This window comes from Pelecanus crispus, chromosome 11, assembly GCF_030463565.1.
Source record: "Pelecanus crispus isolate bPelCri1 chromosome 11, bPelCri1.pri, whole genome shotgun sequence".
In the NCBI taxonomy this organism is placed as follows: domain Eukaryota; kingdom Metazoa; phylum Chordata; class Aves; order Pelecaniformes; family Pelecanidae; genus Pelecanus; species Pelecanus crispus.
Window position 1 is genome coordinate 39104887 of NC_134653.1, and position 12206 is coordinate 39117092.

Sequence of the window (12206 nt, forward strand, 5' to 3'; positions counted from 1 at the left end):
ATTTCTCTGATATGAAAGCAGAGTTAGGTGATAAAACACTCTACGTATTCCACCAGTATGATTTTTTTTTTTCCCCCCACCAGTTTAATTTAATTTGATTTTCCTCCATTTCATCTGCCCAGCCCTTGACAGCCTACCTGTTCTGGTCCCGGAGTCCTAGTAATCCCAGCAACAGCTGCCACCCTGCAAAGGCTGGAGGATTGCTGGCTCTCGGATTGCCCTGGCCAGCGGGCAGCCCTGGACTCCTTGATGGCTGGCTCCTGCCCTCACTGCTTAGCTCCTGACCCCAAACTCCTCTGGCTCCAGGAGCAGTGTTTTTGAGAATTACGGCTGCTTCTCATTGTTCCACAGCCATTAATATGGGCTGTATTTTTGGTTCCTGGCCATGCGGCTTGGCTCTATTAAAACAGATGTTGTCCAGCTACAGCCTGCTTTTCTAAGGGATCTGGATCGCTCAGCATCAACCGCCCGTCTTCATCTTTATTTACTGCTCTTCTAAGTATAGCTGTTTTCAAATTTAATTGGGGATGATGATGTGGATAAAAGTGTTAAATACCCTGGGACCAAGATCTGATCCCAGCAGGACCCCTCTGGAAACATACTGACTCAGTGGTTCCTGTTTAAAATTAGATTCTGACACCTGTCAGCCAGTTTTTTTATTTAATGTGTGCTGTGTTCACTTCGTATCATTCTGGTTTCTCAATCAAAATATCAGCCGCCTTGCAGAAGTCTGTTCCACAGACACCGTTATCCCTGTTAACCACATCTGTTGTCTCAAAGTAGAAGGTTGTTTGACAGACTCTGTTTTCCACAAAACTTTGTTGATTGCTGTTACTTATTTCCTTTCTTTCTTAATCATGTCCTGTCTCCACTATTCCATTATTTTGCTGGGATAGATGCCAGGTTGACAGGCTTATAATTATCTGGGTCACCCCATTTATCCTTTCTAAATATCCTTTTCTGGAACTTTCCTATTGTGCCACACGTTTGTTGAAAATTAACATGCAACAGTCCAGAAAGTCTTCAGCCTTTCTTAAACATTTTGAAGCAGGTATTTGGATATGTTGACTTCAGAAATGCAAGGCTAGGGATCTGACATCCTCATAAATAAAAACTGCGATGAAAGGTGTCCCAGCATTATCCTGTGGCTGTGACTCAATGCTCTGCTGCTTTCCCCAAGCCCTCACAAGCTCACGGTCGCAATGTGCTTTTGGAGCAGTCCTGTGCTTTCTGCGTTACTGGTGTTAATATGGACAACTCTATCACTGCTCTCCAGTAGTGCTGTAGTTATGATTCCCTTTCTTCCTAATATCACTCTTCGGTCTGATATACCATTTAGAAAAAACAAAGGTAAAAAATCAGAAGTTAATGAAAACATTTGCTTTCTTGACCGAGTCTGTTGGGTTATTTTTCAAGGCTCATGGGAGTAACAAATGAGCTCCAAATTTATGGATGTAGCATTAGCAAGTGAACCCATTTTGGAATGGGTTTGTGTCTTTTTGCACAGACGGCTGTCCACAGTCACTCGTTCTCCATCTGGCTGCTATGTGTGGCTACTGGGTTTTTGGACAAACGGCTCTGAGTGTTTGACTTTTCCATGTTCTGTTTAATTTTAAATTCAAATCCCAGATTTGAGAAAAAATTCTTACCTTCCACACTGAGTGACATTATCTTAGGTCTTTCAAATACAGTTGCTGATTCCGCTTCCCCCAAACACAATGGTTTAAAAATCTGCTAGAGTAATGGGCATAAATTAGATGTAAGGGTGCAGGAATATTTTGAGTGTGTTGTGACAGCTGGAAATCGTGTCCTTCCTCTTTTAGGGTGGTTGGTGGCTTTGAGACTCTGACTGCTATGGAGAATGTGGAAAGTGACCCAAAAACAGACCGTCCTAAGGTATGTGTGAAGCACCAGGGGCTGTGCAGGAGGGAGTGGATGCATATGGCCTTGTGTGGCACTGCGGTTCACCCCTCTGCTGCTTCTCTGAAAACCGAACCTGGGGGAGATGGCACAGTTTAATTAGCAGATTGAATTGCTCCTCTTCTCTTGTGCTCCCAGGAGGAAATACGAATTCAGACAACAACCGTTTTTGTTGATCCGTATGAAGAGGCGGATGCCCAGGTGAGGATTGTTGGTTGGTTGGTTTTTTTGAAAGGTCAAAGCTCTTCTTTGGAGAACTTTGTAACTCAATGCCTTATCTTTGAACATGGGCAGCCCCCTGGCCCGTATGGTTGCAAACGAAGATTAAACAGCTGCCATTCAGCATTGCCCTGTGTGCCAGGATCGTCACCGCTCTTTCAGCGGAGAGGTCTTGTAACTGAGCCTGGCACGGCTCCCAGTCCATCACGCTTCCAATGGTTTCCTTTCCAAATGCCTGCAGTTACACTAGCTATGGGTAGCTGCAGGTGAGAAGAGAGGAGTCTTGTTACAATGGCTGTGGACAGCCTGTTTGTAGTGGCCCTTGAGGTGTGTCTCCTAAAGCCTACCCTGTAATCACAGCGGTAGTGATTGCTGTTTTAGAGTGCTTTAAAGCTTCAAAGAATTGTAGGCATTTTCTTCTCACTCTGGACTAGCTCTTGCAACAGATTGCACTCTTTGCTTCCCACAGGTTGCTGCAGAAAGAGAGAAAGTCCAGCTAGAAGAAGAAGCAGCCAAAACAAAAGCTGAGGTGGTCCCACCAAAGAAAGAGGTCCAGACTCCTAAAACTTACCGGCAGGGGATTGGAAAATACATTAACATGGCTGCAGCGTGAGTTCCCTGCCCATCTGATCTTTGTTGAGTTTTTTAGTTGCCTTTCCTGCTGGACACTGGCCCTGTCCAGTGCCATTGCTCAGATGTTTGGTTTGTGCCAGCAGGCTATGCAAAGATGCCTTTATGCAGTCCTAACAGCCAAGAGTTCCCTCTACTTCTGTTGTTTTTCAAGATTGCAAGTTAACTGAGCTTTTCTTTTAGGACTTGAACGTGACCAAGTTCTGACTTCAGAACTCTAGATACATTTCCACAACTGAGAAGTCCTTGAGGAACTGTACTGTGTCACTTCCTACACCATCTTTTATTCTTTTCCTCTTCTGCAGCTCTTTCTGAAGGCCATGGTCCCACAGATGTTCCTCTTTTAGCAGCTTCTCCCCTGCGCAAAGTAGTTGCCTTAAACCCGTATCAGTTTGCTGATCTGGTTCCCTGTTCAGCAGCACGAACAGTTGTAGCAGCGCAACTGAAATGGCCAGAAAGGGGAGCAAGTTCCCAGGCTTGTTGTGAGAGCAAAGGGCATCTGGCAAGTTAACTCCAGGGTGCCTGGCTGGTTGTACAGGCTTGTCCTAAAGCATCCTCTCCCAGACACCCTTTAATACATCCATTGGGATTGGCAGCATCGCTTGCTTTCCTAAGGACAGTACAGAATCCCACCTGAGCGGCAGCTTTGCACGAGTTTTGGATCAATTAAAATAAATGCCTTCCACTTGATTTTTTTCAGACTTCCTTAAAAGTATTTGCAAAAATGCTGTTGTTTGTCTGCAGCATAAAGGCGTGTATTTATGCATACGTAGATAGGGACAGCTATTTAATCAGCCTGTATGTGCCTGCGTGACTTACAGGCATTTGCATAACTGTGAAAACAAAAATATGTTAGCCCATGTAGGTCAGTTTGGTGTGTCAGTTAAATGTTTCAGTTATAAAATATTGCTTGTCCCCTAAAATATTATATTCAGCTTAAAATTGCTGCCATTCTGGGCTGTATTTACAGAGGAAACCCAAGCAGAGTTTGCAGCTCTGTGGAAAGGGCCAAGTAGTACAGAAAGGACTTTTCTTTCCTAGTCCTTCACTCATTGCAGCCTGCCTTGAAACTGGGATTTGGTCCGTAGCAGCCCTTTGGCAGGTTCAGGGTTCTCAGTTCTCCCTATCAGCTACTGATATCTGACAATAAAACTACAGTACATGAGCTGGCTGCATAGTGTTCCCATGGGGTTGCAAACTCTGCTCGGGAGAGGCTGAGAATAGCAGCAGTGACTGCAACAGGCCGTGCTCAAGAAACAGGAAAGGATCTGAAAACCTTGCCCAGCTGCTTTACACCTAATTCCCCATAAATCCTTCTGCTGCCACAAATGCAAGTGAGACGGTGAGGAGAGAACTTGCGGCTTGCATTTTCATTGTGACTGTGCTAAAAAAGTACAGCTGTTCAATTTTCAACTCTGGCCTGAAAAACTTGTTGGATTTTGAACACATTCCTGGAAGCGTTCAAAGCCTGACCCAAACCATCCCCACAGACTGACACACTCTCCCACTTTTTGGGTATGCCAAAGGCCCCCATCAGCACCCCCCTGCAGTCCCCATGCTGGCACAGAGCTTGTGCTTCTCTCTAATTGGTAAGGGACGGGCTGGCTCCAGTGTAGCTGTTGCTGGGAGAGGAAAGGCATCCAGCTGCCCTGGTCCCACCGAACAGTAAATAGTCCCTGAGAGTTGTTTTCATTTTGGCTCCAGGAAGCACAGCATGGAAGATGACGGGCCCTCAACCAGCACAGCTGCGAAGAAAGAGAAAAAGAGCACCGGCTTCGGGGACTTCAGCTCCTGGTAGCAGCGCGGGGAGCCTAGCACTGGGGCAGCACAGCACAAAAAGAAAGGCGGCCTCCCACGTGTCCCCGAAGAGCCCGAAAGACAGTCTGTCCTGGGGAGGGAAGGCACCAGCCTGCTCTTCCACTGGGGAAGAAAACTGTTGCTTTGTTAAGGCTGGTTAATGTGGCTTTGTTTTCTAGAGAGCTTCGTTCCCCCCACTGCATCTTCCTCGAAGGCCTTTTTGTTGTTGTTTTGCTAAGCAGGGAGCAGGCCGCCCAGCTCTGCTGGGGATTAGCTGGAGTCTTTGCTTGGCTGGCAGCAGACCAGGCAGAGCCCAGCCTTGCAGGATGCTACTTCAGTGAACAGCTACGCTGGTGGAAGAGCTCCTTTTACAGGTAATCGTTTCCAGATGAGCCAAGTCTGCCAAATGAAGGAATGAATTGATGTGCTGGGGAAGCGCCTGTGCTGCTTTGCAGAGGGGAGGAGAGGGCTTCAGCCTGTTCTGCCCTTCCCTCCAGCTGCCTTTTGCTAGTTCTCAACAAAGACCAATTCTGTCTCTTGCTCTTTGCAGGCCTGCCTCCTGGCTGGACTGACTGCTGTCAGTCTCTGTAGGGCCTCGCTTACTCCTAAATGAGCTCTCACTGTACCCATTTAAGTCTCTGACAGCCTGGGAAGCCGTGGATCTAGATGAGGAGCCTGGGGTAGCTGCGCCGCTTGTTCCTCCCAGTGGCTGGCCTTCCCTGAGCCACTGAGCAGCCAGAGGGGCCAGGATGCACCACTTTCAAACCTGCCCTAGGGTCCCAGAAACTACAGCCTGGAGCAACTGAGCAGAAATAGAAACTTTTTTTTTTTTTTAAAAACCATCCCTGAAGCCTGCTCCTTGCAGGGGAACACACACCGTAGTCTCCCCAACATCACTCTTCCCATCATTAGGGAAAACCATGTAATAGAGCTGACAGGCATCTTGGCTATTTCTGTTGCATACCCACAAATTATTAGGAAGCTTAATGAATGCCTTATGGGGTAAAGATATATCAGCCTGTGAAGTTTTAATGTTTTAATCCAAAAACCTATGTGTGTTACCATCACTTAGACATAGCAGGCTAGATCCTGACCATTACTTTCCAGTTCATTTTGGGTGTTTTCAGATGACAGAAATACCCTCCCTACCTCTCTATGTCCCCAAGGAGATAGTTTTGTAATCAGCTTTGTAACAATACATTTATATTGGTGGTTTCCTGTTTTAAGAGAAGATTCCATTTATATGAAATTGCTGTAAAAACTTTTGGTAAAATGTTTTGCATTAAATGCTTTTATTTTCTTTTGAGCGTTTGCCTTTGACGGTTCAACTGTTGTTTCCAAGATCGTGGCATTGCAAAGATGATTGTCTTACAGGGAAATGATTCATTCCTACTTTCTAAGATGCTCATAAGGAACTCTGGGATCTTTGTGGATATGATTACATCTTTGTTAAATCATAGGAAGTTCAAACTAGTCTGAAAGAATAATAGGGGGGTTTTGTTTTGCAAAATTTTGCAGTGTGTAAGTTTGAAATAACACGTGTTTGATTCCTGGAACAGGGGATATGATGGTACTTTCCTCAAGCTGAGTTTCTTGGGTCTTACTGAAACCTCTTGCTTCTCCTGCGCTGGCCTTTTCCTGTTGAAGTGCTATTGATCCCTTCTGCCTAACTTCTGCTTCAGCATGTTTTTGAGTCATCAGGTTCTCAGTATTGCTAGAGCTGGAATAGGCAATTCAATGAAATCCATACGAGCAAAATGCTTTTTTTGTGCTAGATTAAAATGGAGATTATTATGAAAGAAAGGAGCTTTTGATTACAAGGAAGGCAACAGAGATGTGGCAAGGACTCCTATTTCAGCAAGAGTCCTTGTTACAGATTGATATAAGGGACAGTTTCCTTTTGCAGCAGCAGGCTGCAGAGATAACTACCCGCTGTCCCTTTCTACTCCAGCTTTTTTGGCTGTGCAAAGTGCAGACAGAACTGCTGCCTTTCCAAGCACTGCGTTTGCACTGCCCATTTCATTACGATTTCCCACCATAACATCAGACACAAAAGAAAGAGCAGTTTCCTGGCTTCTAGGAAGGGCTGAGCATAACCCTTTTAGTTTTGCTCTAAGCAGGGGTGAAGCTCTTCAGCCTCCATTCTCTGCTCGACCTGAATCCAGTTCTCAGGCTGGTCTGCTGGTGCTCCTTGCTGCTGTTGGTACCTCCCAGGCTGGGAGACGCTGGCTCTGGCCCGTCCCCGGGGTGCCGCAGTGGGGCGTGGAGGTCGAGCCGTTTGGCTGAGGCCACGTGCTGAGTCAGCAACCAAGCTGGGGTTTGTACCGAGACCATCTGCAGGGCAGTGGAACTGTCGGTGCTCAGGCAGACAGACCCTGCAGCAAATTTTTGTTCTGAATTCCCACCTCTCTGCTCCCTCCCATACCTGTATTTTTGCATACATGGTGAATTTTTTTTTAACTTCAGCTTTTCTTCTGATTGACAAAACCACAGGGACAATGTGACACAAGCTCTTCTCTAAAAGATGAAAGTGGTGAACCATACTGATAGTGGCACAAGGTGGGTGCCCAGAGAGCAGGGCAGTGTGGTGTAGCCCTCATTTTTAAAAAACCTGGCTCTTTGCTGGGTGACTTGCAGAGTTTCCACTACCTGAGTCAGGAAAGGGGAGGAAGGAGGCTTTGCTGAAACCTTTTCTGCTGCTTTTATGGCTTGGTTCTCCAGCAAGGGCAGTGCGTTAAGGGAATACCGAAACCAGCTCCTGCCGTGGCTGGAGGGGTAGGCAGGAATTGTGCAACCTCACTACAGAAAATCACTCCTGGGAACTGCTGTGCTATTTGTAAGCACATTTTTACATTCTTTGACTTTGACACTTTTCCAGTAAAAGTGCTTAGAGAGGAAAAGTAGGATTTTAACCAGAGGCTGAAATAGCTTTTGTCTGGCCTTGGTTAGAATAACGCCAGCACTCTCTTACTTTGCATTGCTCCATACCTGAGTCATTTTGCTGAAAATCAGAGGCACTGGGTGACCAGTAAATCCATCATTGCCTGAGTTCTGGCACTGTAGCAGCAAACACCATGAGCGCAAAACATCTTCAAGAAGGCGGTGGCATGCAGTGGGGCTGGCAGCCGTGACCGCTCGTTTCCATACAGCCGCACAAAGACGCGGGGCTCTCAGGAGGCTCAGCTCTTCACCTCTGCTTTTTCTGGCAGGAATTCAGCCTGGCCCCTTAAGGACTGTAGTATTGTCTGTGTGGGAAACAGCACTAATTGAATGGTTTTCAAGCTAAATAGCTGCAGCTCTCTTTCCATATTTACCAAGAAAAAAAGCCCAAAATATTGTCGTTGAGTTTAATATTGCCTGTTCCCACTGGCTTGAATTGCTACAACCCGCTCTCCCGGAAGCAGGAGCTTGTACAAGAAATTGCTGTGCTTCGGTGTCACGTGGTGGATTGTACTGGTACCCATCTCATGTGGGGCCGTGAATTGTGAGTATGTAGTCAAACCCTGTGTTTCAAGGTCTCCAAAAAAATCCTGCTTCTCCCTCCAGCTCCTTTCAAGACAGGGACCAGGCAATGAGTGTTCCCCAGAGCCCAAGCCACCCTCAGCCATAAGGGCAAGGGGCTCAGTGGGGCGGAGCAGAGGCACATGCAGAATTGTCCAGCGTGGCTTGGCTTACTTACCATCTGTGCTAAATTTACTCCAATTTACTACTTCTCACTGTGAATTAAAAACCACGCAGAGCATACCTCTACCGGGTAGTGCTCCGGGCAAAGGGCCGTTGTATCCTCTTGAGCCTGACCAGCGGGCACAGAGGTGGTGTTCCGGCCCTGGCCCAGCTGCTGTTGGGATGCCGCTGGTACCAGAAGTAGAGCAGAGCACAGGCAGAGACAAATGGACAGAGACAACCTGGAGGAGCCTGCGATGGTCGATACGACGGGTGGGGGAAGGGAGGGCTGCTGGGTGTGCCAGGATGTCTTGCTGGAGCCCGGTGTGTGGATTGCAGCTATCGGACCCTTCAGGCGGCTGCCAGACCCACCGGGCAGTGCAGAGAAGGTGAGAGAAGCGCCAGGGCTGCCTCCCAGGGCTCTTCCCCGCCTCGCAGGCTTAGGGATCTCATGGGGCACATCATGGAGGTGGCACATCCCTGCCCTGAGGGCAGCTGCCCATGCCAGTGCCTCCACCTTGCACAGGCGTCCTTGGGAACCTTGCAGAGGGGAACCAAGTACCTGATGGGATCCATTCTGCTCTCCAGGTCTTTCCTGGCCAATTCCTGGCAGTTTTTTGCAGAGGTTTCCCAACCCTTAGTGCCTCCATGTGCACCTGCTATGTGGCATATGCCTGTGTGTTGGCTCCGATATAGACCTACTGTCCCCAGCCTCTGCTGGGGCTGCTGAGCTCTGTTTCTGCATTTTCCAACCTGACTTGGCCCCAGAGACCTCAGGGTGAGAAGCCAGGATAAGCACCCGCTTCCCTGCCCAGGTGAGGGGCATTTGCGCCCCTTTGGTCCCCTGGGCTTTGACTCAATGTCCATGGTCTTTGATGCAGCTTCTGTTCAAGAGCGGTGGTCAACCACACCTTGGCTGGCTGCAAAGTTGCTGGCAGAAAACAAAAATCCACTTCTCGGGTCACTGCAGGGCTCCTGCCAGTGCTGGGTGTCTCCCCTGGGCGAGCTGCTTGCCGGTGGCTCTGGGGCTGCTGCACCGAAGGCCGTCTTGTTGAAACCAAGGGAGTGTGGTAAGGCTTTGTGTCCCTTACCTAGCAGGAAAAGCAGAATTAATACCAGAAATAATAGCAGCAAAAGCTGCCATTTATCTTCCCAGTTCCCTTTGGAAGAGCCTGTGGTCCTGTAGGAGACCTGCAGGAGCAATGCTGTGTCCGGCTTGGCCGTGCAGTGCGGCTGCCTGGGAGATCTGCTCTCTGTTGATGCAGTTTGTGCCATTGGCATCGAGGCTTTAAGGACAGCGAGGTAAAGGCTGTCTTTAGAGCTATAGAAATAGTTTGGGGCAGCTGCAGGTCTTGTGGGTGGGCGTGCAGGGAAGTATGGGGCTTTGGTTCAAAAGCAGCAGCGTGTTGGTTTGGCACTGCCTACACTGGTGCGTCGAGGGCTCGGCTCCCCGCCTGAATCCTGCATGTGGGTGGCAGATGCCCGCACCACAACCAGGTGGTGAACAAAAGCAGTAAAGGCCTGAAGGGCTACATGCAGCCAAGCACTTCGACGGAAGCGGGAGGCCGAACATGCTGGAGCGAACGCGTGCCAGAGTGTCAGTGCTGCTGGCTCTACGGCGGTGCACACACAGCCAGATGGGTGCAGCATGGGTGGGTGCAGAGGGCTCTCACAGCCCCTGCTGGGCACGGGTAGCCCTGGCATGAGCTGCATCAGTCCCCTTGACCGGTGAGGAAGCCACAGACATGGCCATGGCCACGCTGCAGCTGGTGGGAGCAGCTGGCAGATAACCCAGCATCTGAGTGCTGGGTTTATAACTATCACATATTTCTGGGATCCCCCTGCCACCCCTCAGCAGCATTGTTTGGAAGGAACAGGATGCCGGAAACATTACGCCAGGAAGCAGCTTTTATAAGCAAGGGAGGGGATTTGCCAAACACCCCCCTTTGGAGAAGGCAAACAAACTAAATCGGACTGCACAGGAAGGAGGTGGGCAGCTGCCTGCCCCGGCTGGCAACAGGTTACACTGCGTGGCGCAGCCAGGGATTTCTCACTTCCTCTCTTTCTTCGGAAAGTGAATTTGTTATCATGGCTGTGGTGGAGGATTTAACCGCCCTGTGCCATGACTGCGGGGAAGGGGCCAAAGCCAATGCTGTGCTCAGAGTTTGGGGAGCACAGCCCATCCGCTCCAGGCCACCCAGCTCCATGGCAGTGACATCCAACCCCATCAGCTCAGACCTCGGTGTCCCCATCCCTGCCACCCACAGGGACCAGGACCCCCGCTGCAGGTGCTGGGGGGACAGTGACCAGGCTGCGGTGCTGTGTGGGACGATGGGATGGCATCACACCCTCCTGCCCATCCCACGCGGTGCTTTAGCTCACCAATCTGGCACAAACAGCCAGCGGCAGGTTTGCTTCTCAGGCCTTAAACCCTGCAGCAGAGGACACCTCTAAAAAAAGCAAAAGGAGCTCAGTGGGTGATTCAGAGAGGAGAGAGGCTCCTGGTGGCATCAGCCCCTTCCCCGCTCCCACAGCTCCCACCTCCCACACATCCAGGCAGGTTTTGGGAGGCTCCGGCTATGGCCGCTGGTGCCCAGCGAGCAGCAGTTGCGGCCATACAGTGTTGTGACTGACTGCAGTGTGTCTCCCACACTGGATGCCTTTGTTGGGAGGCAGCAGTAGCTGCACCAGCATCAGCTGGTGAGCTGCGGCGCAGCGTTGGGGCCGATGGCCACAGCACGACTGTTTGCAGCCCAGAGTGTGCATGAAAGTGTGCATAGGGATTTTTAAATAAAAAGTATGTTGTGACCACGAGCTGGGGCACCCCATGGTCCCAGGAGGGACAGTCCCACTGAAGGGACATGCAGCTGTTTGGGACAAATGCCAAGGTGGCTCTGAAAAACAGCTCCTCGGTGCTGCCTAGAGCCGGTGGTGGTGGGACCATGGGGGGAGAGCTGAGGCTGGGGGGCATCCTGCAGCAAAGCTGCAGTGGGGCTTGGGGGGGCCTGACACTGCTTTGCTGCAAAGCCTGAACCCCACTGAACTTGACCCTCATGCATCGCAGTGCTGCTACATTGGCGTGGGCATGGCGGGCTGCCGCGCGGCGCGGGGCTGCAGGGGCTGCACGCAGCACCTCGGCGAGGCCAGCACTGACTCACCCTCTGCTGAGCTCAGGCGCTGCAGCCCAGTGACTTCATCAGCTGGAAATAGCAACCAAGGAGGAACTGTCTCTGTCACCACCATACCCATATAGAGACACAGGCGCTTGCTGCTGCCTGCACCACAACCCCAGGCGCGGAGCTGGTTGAGCCCCAAGGCAGGAGCAGGCCTCCGGTCTCCCCCCCGGCCCGGACACGTGCTGGAGCTGCTCCGCATGGAACGGGACAGGATGGCACCCTGTGGCTGCACAGGGCCCACACCAGCCGGGGAGCTGCCAGTCCTGCGAGGGACAGTGCAGGATGCTGCTGCAGGAGTCGGTGAAGTCAAAGGCTTTCAAGGCCAGAGAGATCATGGCTTTAGCTACCCCACCTGCTTGTACAGCACAGACAGTACAATTTGCACTCAAGCCAATAATGTCTTCTTGGCTAAAATGTGCCTTCCAGAAGGGCCCCGGGCTCTCTGCAAAGGCTTCAAGGGAAAATTAATCCCTCAGTTCCCTCAGTAGCAAAGCAAAGCCGTCACAGCAGCCTGCAGTGACTGTAGCAGAAAACAGGGCCCCTCCGCCTGCTCCTCGCCTGTGCAGGGGTCTTCCTTTTATTACGGGCGAGCAGCACTGTCCTGGGGTTTGTACAGGCAGAGCACTGCCAGGGCTGCTCGCAGTTATCCCCAAAGAGCTGAGCTATGGTTCTGCCCCGAAGGCTGGGGTGGTTTGAGTTCCCACGGGGGCACCCTGTGGATCTCCATCCTGGTCTTTCCCAAGGGGATGGTGCAGGGATGGGGCTCGTGGAGCCAGGGCCAGCACCAGCGGGGCAGAGGGC

At 50.5% G+C, this 12206-nt stretch overlaps 1 protein-coding gene across 4 annotated transcripts in view; it reads left to right on the forward strand.

Annotated features, from left to right (window-relative positions):
• PPIL2 (peptidylprolyl isomerase like 2) overlaps positions 1 to 5009 on the forward strand; it is a 73903-nt gene extending 68894 nt beyond the window's left edge. For all 4 annotated transcript variants that reach the window (XM_075718214.1, XM_075718215.1, XM_075718217.1 and 1 more), the window contains 4 exons: positions 1824 to 1896; positions 2059 to 2121; positions 2609 to 2748; positions 4474 to 5009. In XM_075718214.1, coding sequence (XP_075574329.1) covers positions 1824 to 1896; positions 2059 to 2121; positions 2609 to 2748; positions 4474 to 4567 — 370 coding nt within the window. In that variant the 3' untranslated portion in view covers positions 4568 to 5009. The remainder of the gene's footprint in view (positions 1 to 1823; positions 1897 to 2058; positions 2122 to 2608; positions 2749 to 4473) is intronic.
• Positions 5010 to 12206: the final 7197 nt, after the last annotated feature.